The sequence below is a fragment of the Cavia porcellus genome, unplaced genomic scaffold (assembly GCF_034190915.1).
Source record: "Cavia porcellus strain 051 isolate PalLab524CR breed Dunkin Hartley unplaced genomic scaffold, mCavPor4.1 scaffold_4, whole genome shotgun sequence".
Taxonomy (NCBI): domain Eukaryota; kingdom Metazoa; phylum Chordata; class Mammalia; order Rodentia; family Caviidae; genus Cavia; species Cavia porcellus.
In genome coordinates, this window is record NW_026947487.1 from 115,120,123 (window position 1) to 115,131,987 (window position 11,865).

Consider the following 11,865-nt stretch of genomic DNA (forward strand, 5'->3'; position numbering starts at 1 on the left):
GTGGCAGCGGCTGCAGGGTCACTGCATATTTAAGGCTGACTGTGTAGCCTTAAAAATAATTCTCTAAATAGATACCATAACGGTAGGAATCTCTTTGACTTCCAGTTTTCCTAAAATTTTTATTAGAGAAGTCAGTCATGAAGATTTGAGAAAATCACCCAAAAAACTTAAAGAGATACTAAAGGCCTGTCATTTATCCCAAGTTCAATGTTGGAGTCTATCACTCTTCAGGGTGCAGGCAGATGAAAACACGACTGACAGTCTACAGTCGATGCACAGTGACGTCAAGCCCTTCAGAGAAGCTAAACATGAGATTAAGTAGGCTGTCAAGATCACTGTCCTCGAATTTCAATAAGCAGAGAAGCTAGTTTCACTTTTGTTCTGCTTTGTTTTGTTTGAGATGGGTTTTCCCTGACGGGGACCTCAAACTCATAGCAGTCCTCCTGCCTCAGCCTCCGGAGTGCTGGGATTACAGGTGTGCAGCACCATGCCCAAAGTACATGGGGGAAAAGGTGTTGAAGTTCAGCGGAAAAAAATTCCCTTCCACCTACCCATCAAAAGTAGAGATTGGCCAGAGGTCACTCTGCTGTGTCACACATCATAGCGGCTGCCTCTAAGTGTTTACCGAACCGCTTGGCACAGGCAGTTGGAGAGAACGCCGCTGAAACAGACTCCTGAATGACATGCTTAAATGTAAATATATTAACATCTCAGGGTCACCCTGCAAAGCTTGTCTGGAGGAGGGAAAGAGGGAGGGAGAGAGGGAGGGAGGGAGAGGAGGAAATGAGAGGAGGGGAGGGGAGAGGAGGGGAGGGGTGAGGAAGGGGAAGGAGGGGGGGAGGAGGGAGAGGAGGGAAGGGGGAGGGAGGGGGAGGGGCAGGACCTACGTCTGCTGCTCTTCCCGAAGGGCCTTCACTGTTCCTAGAAGGGGCTGCTCGCCTCCTTCTAGCGGACACTTGGGAAGGTGCAGCAGAAGCCCTGAAGGACCAGAGCACAACTGGGGGTGCGGGGTGGAGGACGTCTGCACTCCTGGGGACCGAGCCACCCCTGGCACCCAGGCGGAGACTGCTGCCTGCGGGTGAGAAGCTCCGTGGGGCACTCCTGGGTGAACTCCTGCGGGGCCACCGGCGTCCAGCGGGCGGTGATGGTGGGGATGCTGGCGCCAGCCGGGAACCGTCCGGCCCGGGTGGGACAGCGCCGCCCACTGGCAGGAGCATCTCGGGCACCGCAGGCAGCCAGCTTGAGCCTGGCGCAGAAAGGGGGCGTCAGCAGGAGGCCCGGCCTCCCGTCCTGGGTACAATGGCACTTTACAGCACCTGCCCCACCTGTGGGGTTCCAGTCCACCGCTTTTTATTTTCAGATGTTGCTGTAGAAAGTGAATCTGAAAAAATAAAAAAATCGACCAATTAATCAAATCAATCTCCTTAGGAGCTTTTGCTCCCGAGGGTGTTATTAATTGAAATCACTTGGAGGTTTTGTTATTTTTCTTCACACTAGAAAAGCCAGGGTGCAGAGCATGTCTGCAGGAAACCTGGGGAAGAAGGAATTGCTTGCATGTTGAGGCGTTGGTCAGATCTGCAGGAACGTGGGCCGGGCTAAGATGCCAGCATCAGGAAGGACCTCAGACCGGGCCCCTCACTTCACAAGGCAAAGGTAGCAACACCTTCGCAAAATTGGGGTGAGTCAGCCGGGTGTGGTGACGCATGCCTGTAACCCCAGCACTCGGGAGGCTGAGGCAGGAGGATCATTGCAAATTCGAGACCAGCCTCAGCTACAAAGTGAGCCCAAGGCCAGCTGAACTGCATATCGGGACCCTGTCTCAAAAAGACAAAAAAATACCTGAGTGACTTCATCAGAGAAACAGGCTGAGCCCCAGTCACAGAAAAAAGTCTAGGGGGACCTGATCCGCGACCTGGATCACCTGAGCAGAGACGCAGATGCAAACCAGGTCTTCTCGCTGCGGGCGCCCCCAGCTGGCCAACCCGGAGCGCTGCACAGTGCAGGCCCCAAATGTGGAGGAATCTCTGCTCCATATTTTGTTAGGTTAATGGTTCATTGGAAAAGGAGACTGTCAATCTTTGCGACGAGTTCTGGGAAGTAAGCCTAGGCCCCTGCACCTGTCAAACAAATCTTTACTAAACTTGGGCCCTTTGTTCACACTGGCTGTCCTCTGAATTCTCCATTATTATACAGAGCTGAGGGCACAGTTCCGTGGTACAGTACTTGGCTAACATGCTCAAGTCTCCAGGTTCCGTCTCTAGAAACACACATAAACACCTGTAAGATTTGTAACTCTTATCTGAACAAAAGACTGTTTTTAAAGAAGAATTTTCCAGTGTACGTTAGCTCAGTAATTTCACATTGTTTGCACCGAGGTAAGTACATTCAGGTACGCAGGGGAGGCTGGCCCCTGCTACACACACACTTGTGAGTCTCACAGAGCGCACTGATGCGCTACCCCACCGCTTTTCAGAGAGGGCTGGGAGAGCGGGAACGGTGGCGCCGTACTGTAATCCCAGCACTCGGGAGGCTGAGGCAGGAGCATCACCAAGAGTTCACACACAGCCTGGGCTCCTAGTAAGTCAAGGCCAGCCTGATCCACATCGCAAGATCCTGTCTCAAAAAATTAATAATAATAATAAACAAAAAGGTTGGGGAAAAGACAGACAGCTGAGGAGGCTTCCAGAGCCGGAAGGTCCTCGGCCCGTGCTGGTTCCAACACTCAGTGTCCCAAAGCAGTGGGAAGCCAGCTTCCTCTTCAGGACAGGATCCAGGTGGCTTCCTTATTGTCAAAGAAAGACAAGAAAACAGAATCCTAAAAACTGCTTTGTTGGGAGCTGCGGCCGAGCCCGGTCGCCTTACTTGGCGGACGTGAGGCCTGTGGAAAAGAGCAAAGCCTGAGCTAAGTTACCCCTCCCATCGAGTGAGCCAAGTTGGCACCTGCTTCCTGCCCCCTGATTGCCCTGGCGACGTAAGCAGCCCGCGCAATAGAATAGTCTGCCTAGCAACAACTGATGTTAGCCAGTCAGCCCGCATCGCGCGCTTTGAACTGATTGGCCACTGTTACCCTATAAAAGTGAGTGCCTCTCCCGCTACGAGAGAGAAGCACGAGAGAGATAGAGAAAGTCCACCGGCGAGAAAGGGCTGGTGGCAGAGCAGAGGCCTCGCGGGGCCCACGCGGAGACAAATAAAGGCAAGGTTGCACACCGTCAGAATCTGTCGTGTGTTTTTCCTGCCGGCCGGGAGCGACACCGACACTGCTTCTAGATCACCAAGAAGTGTCAAACTTCAGTAGGCCAATCGCCCCCCAATGGCAGCTGTGCTACAGCGCTCTTCCGGGCTGGTTTCCTTAAAACCACCATCCAGGGCTGGGGGAGAGCTCAGGGGCACAGCATTTGCCCAGCTCACACAGGGCATCGACTTTGACCCCTAACATGACAATAAATAAATAAAGACCCGGGGTAACAGTCATGACAAAGACCAGCTACGAAAGCATGTTTACAAATACAGTCCACATCATCGCGGAGGAAATGGAAATTCCAGTGTTCCAGTATGTCTACTTAGGCCACTCGAACTGTGTGATTACACAGGAGTTTCAGGGCCTGAGACGCAGCTCAGCCGTACAGCACCTGCCTGGCAAGCGTGAGGCCCTGAGTTCAATTCCTGGTACAAAAAAAAGAGAGCTTCAGGGTTACACACATCCCAAAATACTTCCTTTGGGGATCTGTAGACAGAACCACTTGGCATTAAAAATATAACTCATTTACAATGTTTAATTTGTATTCAAGAAAGCATTTGGGTAAAATAAAATGAGGGCAGAAGGATGAGAGAAAGGAGGAAGCGACAGCCTGGACCCCTAAGTGACTAGACGCCAGGGCTCCCAAACGCTGGATACACCGTGGGGAAGCAGCAGCCGGTGGGGTGACGGTCATGAAGTGACCTTTTTTCTCTTTCTTTCTCAAATGGATTATCATTCTGAACCTGCCTCCCTGGCTGGATTCTGTCATATCTCCAGGCAGAGGAGTAGTGACAGGAGGATGTCGCACCCAGGACACAGAAGTGACAACACATGGTGTCCATCCCTGGACATGACACGGGGGAGTGGCACCTTGGACAACAGAATGTTCAGTTGGACACAGGCTAGCGTTTTCTAGTACACGGCTGTTTCCGATCTTCGTTGCACAGTGAATGAGGCAGCAGACAGATACTGTCTGGTCCAAAGCACTTTGACCTCAGTCACCTGGAGTGCTTAGCTGAGGGCTCTGGGGCAGGACAGAGGGTCCCTGTCAGCTGGGAGGACAAGGCTCACCTTCCCCAGGGCCTCTGCCGGACATGGACCGGCGAGGCAGGCAGAGGCCGGGCTGGCACTGCCAGTCTGCAGTTTGCAAAGAGCCGAGCTACAGAAGCAGGCCCCCATGACATGGTGTTCTAGAGCCCGGATCCAATCCCAGCCCAGGAGGTTCAGCTGCCTCCAGTTCTGCTTTCCAAAAGGATGGGATGTGGACAGGACAGAGCATGCGGCCAAGAGACAAGAGGAAGAAAAAGGACACAGAGTCTGGCAGTGCTCCTCAGGGCACTCTATTGTCACAGTCAGAGGACTCTGTGCACAGAGGCAGGGATGACAACCCTGCTCACGGTGAGGGCCGGCAGGAGGGAGCTGGGGAGCCCGCCCTCCAGCCTGGCCTCTGGGAAAGCGTACTTCTGGGGGTTCCTGGGAGCTCCCAGCCCCCTGGCTTTGAGTTTGTCTCTGTAGTTTTGCAGGCCACGTTTCTGCAGGAGCTGCAAGGTGGCCAGATAGGGGAGGGTGCTGGGGTATGGGGGGCACTCGGAGCTCCTCTGGGGCAGCAGGGACCAGCTCAGGCAGCACTGCTCCGCATCGGTCAGCAGGGACCGAGCCACGGGGCCGGGACCAGGGCCAGGGCCAGGGGCAGGGAGAGGGATAGGGATACGCCAGGCTCCACTGAGTGGACGGTGTCCAGCCAATCCCGAGGGCCTCAGGTCCCTTTTCCTGTCTGTTGTTTTCAATCCCTGGGCACCGGCCTCCGTCTCTTCCTTGTTCACGCTCTGCGCCTCCTCTTCTGACTGCCAGAAAAAGTTTTCGCTGCAGCTACTCGGACCCGTGGGCCGGTTCTGGGATGAGGTTGTCAGAGGCGGCAGGACCAGGACAGCTTTGGAAGTCAGATAGTCAGAGACGGTGGACGCACGCTCGGCCGCCGCGGCCCTCACACCCGGGATGGCCCAGTCCTCTGTGCACCAGATGAACTCCTTGATTTGCAGGCTTTTTTTTCCTTCAGGGGCATAGGAGGGAAAGCAGGTTCTGCTGGCCTCCCTGGGGGTCGTGCCCCGACCCCGGAAGGGCCCCTGAGTCTTTGTGTTCTGATTCTTCTTCAGGCTCACCTCAGACACAGCCTGGGCCTCTGCCTTCCTGGGCTCGCTGGGGGGCCTGGCCGCCTCACTGCCCAGAGAGAGGCTGGCACAGAGCAAGCAGCTGCTGCTGGTGCTGTTGACACCCTTCACTTGTTTCAGCTTCTTCCTGGGCCACACGCAGGCAGTGGGAGAAGTCTTTCCCCAGCCGTGGACCTGCCAATAAAGCAGCATGTTCATCTCTGGGGGAGATGCACTAGTTGTTCCCAGTTCTGGCCACTCATATTGTGAACCAGCACCTCTTTCTTAAAATCAGTTCATCTTAGCCGTAATCTCAGCACTCAGGAGGCTGAGGCAGGAGGATCACTGCGAGTGTGAGACCAGTGTATTTCCCCGAGAGGCTGGAGGATTAGCATTGAGTGGGGACAGGGCCCTGCAGGCACCTGACCCAGGTGTCCAGCACCTGGCCACAGCCCATACACCTGGAGCCCCTTGGCTGACCGAGCTAAAGAGGTCACTGTTAAAACAGGGCTCAGAAGACCATATTTGCAATGCAGATAATACTAAAGTATCATTCATCTAAATCTCTAAGTTACCAGGCATCCTTGTTACCAGGGATCAATCATGCCACCTTACAGTGAATTTTGGATTTTGTTTTAAACTTAGGGTCCCTTTCTTGACGCTAAGAATAAACCCACAGGGCTCTGCAGAGCACCAGGAAGACAGAAACCTGCAGGGTCTCAAGGAACTCAACGTTTGATGAAGCAGCCCAGGTTCTGGGTCCAGGAGACCCGGATGCAACATCCTGGCTGGGTGAGATCTTGGGCCATAAGTTCATTTTCTGCCTCAGAGTACTCACACACAAAAAAGGAAGCCTTACTGACTCCCAAGAGGGTGACTGAATGTGAGCACACATTTCATGATTTTCTTTTGTTTTGGCTTCGGTGTTCTGAGACAGGGTCTCACTATGTAGCTCAGGCTGGCCTCAGACTCATCACATAACCCAGGCTGGTCTTGGACTCATGGAAATTTCCCTGTCTCAGCCTCCTGAGTGCTGGTACTCAGGTGTGCATCCCCACACCGGAAATATTTCATTATTTTCTAAATCAGTCTCACTTTCCTGATAGAACTCAAGTACAACAGGGCTCAGAATGTGAGCAGCCACAGATACCCAATGGCACTGCTACCTCATCTGTGACATTTTACCTCTGTATTTCATTGACCGTGCATCTTTGGTAATATTAACTATTGGGGCAGGAAATGCTTTATCAAACACTGAAGTGAATGAGACATAAGTCAAGAAGACACTCACGGCTTCTTCCCACCCGGTGCCAATCGCAAACTCGTCAGCTCTCGTATCCTCTGCCAGTGTAAGGTCACTGATATTGAGAAGGCAGTAAACATGATTCTTTTCACTTCTTTCATCCACACAAGTAAAGCTTAGCTCAGTTTCTTCTGGGTTTTGAATTTCATTATTTTCATTATTTTCTAAATCGGTCTCACTTTTCTGACAGAGATCCATTACTGGGATGGTTTCTTATAATTTTTAACATCTTCTTCCTGCAATTGGAAAAGTGGATTGAGTTTAGGGTTTTCATTTGTTGGATTGTATGTTTTTTGAGACAGAGTCTCAATATGTAGCTTGGGCTGGCCTCGAAATCACTAAGTAGCCCAAGCTGGCCTGGACCTGGTGGCGATCCTCTTGCCTCAGCCTCCCTAATGCTTGGATTTCAGACAAACACCACCATATCCAGTTGGGCTTAGTTTTTAATGTTAATTTTTTTTAAAAAGCCGTGAACTCAGATGAAGCATCTTTAAAACAGCTGGACATAGACTGCGAACAAGACTGCGATACAAAATCATCCACTGCCAAATTCGTCACACTATAAAACTCGAGGAGGGATGGGATGAGCAATCCTCACAACTGCAAAAAGGAAATAGAGATGAGACTACGTTTAATAAAGGAGTTCACGGATTTAAAGGCCAGACTGAGAGGTGACGAAAACTGGAAGACATTAGGGCAGCTTTCGTGCGAGGTTTATTGTGCCCATTGGACTGCAGACAACACCGTCTGGAATTTGGAAATCTTGAAAGCACACTTCACTGACCTAAACTGTGGGGGTGGGCCCAGGGATGACTGGCGTTTGCCACAGCGAATGGAGAGGAGGCCCGCCCAGGATGTGGGTGGAGCTATCTGATAGGCGGAGGCACGTAGAAGAAAAACGGAGCCCTGCACTGCGCTGGGCTTGGTTTCTGCTTCCCAGCTCCAGGGGGCCACCAGCATGCTCCTCTACACCTTCAACCACGGCGTCCCCACATGCCTGAAGCGAGGGCACTAACTGACCACAGACCGGAAGTCTGCATCTGTAAGCCGAAGGAAACCCGCTCTCACCGAAATCGCTTTTCTTGGGTGTTTTGCCGCAGTGAAAGGCCTACAACACTCGTTCTTTTGTGGAGGGGTGCACCATGCACTATGGAATGTGGGCTCAGGTCTGTCTTTTTTCTTTTCTTTTCTTTTTTTTTTTTTTTTTTTTTTTTTTTTTTTTTTTGAGACAGGTTCTGTTGTATAACCCAGGTTGTCCTGGAACCCCTGGCATCCTCCTGCCTCAGCCTCCAGCGAGCTGGGATTACGTACTGCACCACCACACCCAGCTAGGTAAACTATCCTTAAGCGCCTGTGCCACAGATGCCCGTGACACCGTGCTGACATCAAGTCGGCGGGGGCAGCTGCTCTCAGTTTTCTTGAGTACTTACCTAACAGCAGAATTGTCAAGTTACGCGATGATCATCGTTCACTTTATAGGGGTTTAACCAAACTTTTTCAGATATTTACAAAACCACTGTTCATCTCCTCCAGGAATGATGCAGATTCTGATTCCTGCACATTCTTGCTAGTGCTACGTCATTTGTTTTGGGAATTAGTGGTTTTTGTTTTTGTTTCTGCAGCACTGAAGGTTGACCAGGGGGCACTGAGCTACATTCTCAGCCTTTTCTTTCCTTAACTTTTGAGACAGGGTCTTGCTAAATTGTGAATTTGTGAGTCTCCTGCCTCAGCCTCCCAAATAAGTGGGATTAGAGGGCTGTGTCACCATGCAGGTGAACAACCAGTAGCTATTTTAGGAAGTACAGTAGGGATACAAGAGTGGAAATGTAGAAAGGGGATGAATTTACTGACTTTACATTGTTTTTAGAAGCCAAAAAGTTGGAAGAACCCAAATGCTTGCCAGTAGATGGATGGGTAAGTAAAATGAGGCACTGCTCAATACTGATTATTCAGCCATAAAAATCAGTGGGTTCTGACACCTTGCAAACGCGATGAACCTCAAAAACATTGTGCTGAGTGAAAGAAGCCAGACATATTACATGCATCTATTTATATAAAATATTGAGAATTTGGTAAATTTATAGACAGCCGAGAGTTAGCAGGGGCTGAGTGGGGAAGTGGGATGATGGCGCTTCTTTTTGGGCTGATGAAAATGTGCGCGCGCGCGGGGGGGGGGGGTGGTGTAGGGATTTGGCTCAGCTGCACAGTGCCTGCCCGCCAAGTACAAGGTCCGGAGTTTGATTCCTAGTACCAAAAAAAATAAAAAAATAAAAAAGAAAAGGTGCTGGAATTAGTTGAGAGTTACACAAGACTGAATATTCCTAAAACTACCGCTGAATGGTACCCTTTAAAAATGATTACAGTTATAATTCCAGCACTCAGGAGGCTGAGGCAGAAGGATCATTGTGAGTTCGAGAGCAGCCTGAGCTATAATGTGAGCTCAAGGCCAGCCTGAACTGCACAATGAGAACCTGTCTCAAAGAGACAAAAAAAGAAAAAGATTAAAATCATGGCTTTTATGTTATATAACTTTAACCAAAATAAAAATAGACACTTCACAGTCTAGTAATCTAAGTTGGCTCAATCAAAATGAATTGTGAATTTCTTGTGAAATCTACAGGAAAAACAAATTTGTATTGTCCTGCTAATCACAAAAGAAAAAAAAATATTTCTAGGAGCTGTTTAAATCATTTCTGAACTATATAAGGTTACTTATAGACTTTTTTTTTTTTTGGTCTTTTTCATTTTTTATTGGTACCAGGGATCGAACTCACAACTGCCTGCTTGCAAGGCAGGCGCTCATGCCACTGAGCTAAATCCCCAGCCCCACTTATAGACTCTTAAGCCAGCACTAAAGTTGAAAATGCAAAAGACAGAGTAAGCCAGAAAGAAACCAGGTAGGTGTGAGCTTGTGGGACAGGAGGAAGCTTCTAGTGGACCACCCTTTCACCCAATAACCAGGACGATGGAAACAGTTCCCCCACAGGTCCTAGAGAGCATCCCCAAAACAAGCAGACACTGGGGGAATCTAGTCTTGGGGAAAGAGGGCTGAGTTAGTCTCACATCTTCTACAGTTTCCTGTCTTGGTGCAAGACAGCAATTGGCTTCAAGAACTAAGGGTCAGAGTTCAGGACAACCAAATCAGAAAGGAAGGAAATTCTAGTAGGGAAAGAGCAGAACACCAGAGCATCCCCAAATTCTGTGCAGAAGTTTTGCTCAAATCTCTGGCTGATGCTTGTACTACATGATCACAGGTCAGATTCCAGGCAGTCAAGATAAAATGAAAAGAACAAAGAGTTTTCTGGAGCCAGCCCTGGTGCTGCACACTGTAATCTCAGCACTTGGGAGGTTTAGGCAGGAGGATCTCCTTGAGTTTGAGGCCAGCCCAGGCTACAAAGCAAGACCCTATCTCAAAACTAACTTGGGCTGGGGATTTAGCTCAGCGGCATAAGCAGCTGCCTTGCAAGTGTGCGGTCCTGAGTTTGATCCCTGGTACCGATAAAAACGAAAAAGACAAAAAAAAAAAAAATTAAAAAAAAAAAAAAAAACCTCCCACAAACCAAACAACTAAAGACAGCTGCCACTTCTTCAGACACAGATCTCAAATTCTTCATCATCAAAAAAAAAAAAATCTTCCTTATTTTAAGGACTCAATTGCTAATGTCTTAAATGTGTGCATAGAACTGAGGGTAATATTTCCTATGTGGGCTGACTACCAGTATCTGTTTTGAAACATGACTCATATTGATCTGAAACCAACACCTAGTGATTAATCAAGGATTCCTAAAATACTAATTTTAAAAACATACCAACAAATACTGTTGGGCCGGGGATTTAGCTCAGCGGCATAAGCGCCCTGCCTTGCAAACACACAGCCGATCCCTGGTACCACAAACAAACACTGTCGTTATTTTTTAAAAAGCTGTATCCCAATCTTGAGTAACACCAAGATTACGATCAACTACAATTTTAAGATTTATTTTTCACATGGTCAAAAATCTCTGCCTTTGTCATTCTGTATCCAGTTTTCTGTGTATTAATAATGGTCCAGAGAATGTTGATGGTAAACAGCCAAAGTTCAGGCTGTTTAAGTCAAAATCAGGCCACATTCCTTAAAACTCTTTACCACCTTGCTTCTTATTAGCTCTACGCTTCTAGAACTGCATGATTAAAAGAACCTTGAATCTGTTGTCCGAATTTCAGCCAGAGAAAGTCAGGTTTTATATTAGCCCGTGTGTTGAATGAATGAATAAAAACACTTAGCTATGGTGGAGTTCAGTTATAGGAACCAGTTAAATAGGTCTGGAAGTTGGCCTGGGTATTCTGATTTCTGTTGACTGTACAAGACTGAAGAGACTACAATCTTCCAAAGTTTTGAAACACAGTGGGCCAGGGGATGGGTGAACCTTTGCATAAAGTTATGCATTTGCATTACCCAACTGGCATCATCTGCTCACGTTCCCAAGAGTATAAATCTTCCTATGTTAATCATCTGGGCCTTTTATCTACAGAACATAGCCGCAGTGTGGTTCTCAGAACGCTTCCTAGGAGCACGGTTTGTGCAACCATCCTTCTGACTGGTTATTTCTACTGCTATGGTCTCCCAATTTTTTCACTTTCTTTTCTCAGTTTGCAGGCAGGAAAGTACGAATCGCCACACAGAGCCAACCCCTCTCTACTAGAGCCCTTCACACAGCTCTCCGTCCGGCCCTCTAATAGCACCGCCCCGCCCACGCAGGTCTCACCTCTTCCGCGTCGGGCTCCTCCCTTTCATGCGACATTCTCCTCACCTGGCCCCTCCCCTTGCCCAAAAGCTCCCTCCTTGCCACAAAGGCCCCGCCCCTTCCCATACTGGCCACGCCCGTAGAGGGCCGCCCTCCAAAGTCTCCGCCCACTTCCCTACCCAACCGTTTTCCTCTTGGTCTGGTCTGGGACCTCCCTGTCTCCCCTTTTTGCTTCCTCGCCTCTGATAGTCGCTTCCTTTAGAACAGGTGAAAGCCTCTCTCTCTGCCGCTGGCGGAGTGGTCTGCGGTGTTGCTCCACGAGTAGGAATGCGACCTTTCACGCCCTCATAAGGGGCTAAGTCGGGTGGAAAGCTCCGCAGCAGCTAGTCCCGCCCAGCGGGCTAGGGCCGACACACAGCCGCCGGCTGTCCGTTGCCCTGGGTTACGACCGCG

General features: G+C 49.6%; 1 protein-coding gene across 2 annotated transcripts; it reads right to left on the reverse strand.

The window, feature by feature from the left end:
• Positions 1-3,462: 3,462 nt before the first annotated feature.
• Positions 3,463-11,840, reverse strand: CUNH16orf46 (chromosome unknown C16orf46 homolog). Of its 2 annotated transcripts, none has more exons than XM_063247702.1 (3): positions 11,653-11,840; positions 6,677-6,924; positions 3,463-5,580 (listed from the first exon to the last, which is right to left on the reverse strand). In XM_063247702.1, the coding sequence occupies exons 2-3, from the start codon at positions 6,884-6,886 to the stop codon at positions 4,591-4,593; spliced, it is 1,200 nt and encodes a 399-aa protein (XP_063103772.1). In that variant the 5' UTR covers positions 6,887-6,924; positions 11,653-11,840; the 3' UTR covers positions 3,463-4,590. The 2 variants fall into 2 exon arrangements, with proteins under 2 accessions (XP_063103772.1, XP_003462904.1); XM_003462856.5 differs by lacking the exon at positions 11,653-11,840 and adding an exon at positions 11,434-11,516.
• Between the last annotated feature and the right edge of the window lie 25 nt (positions 11,841-11,865).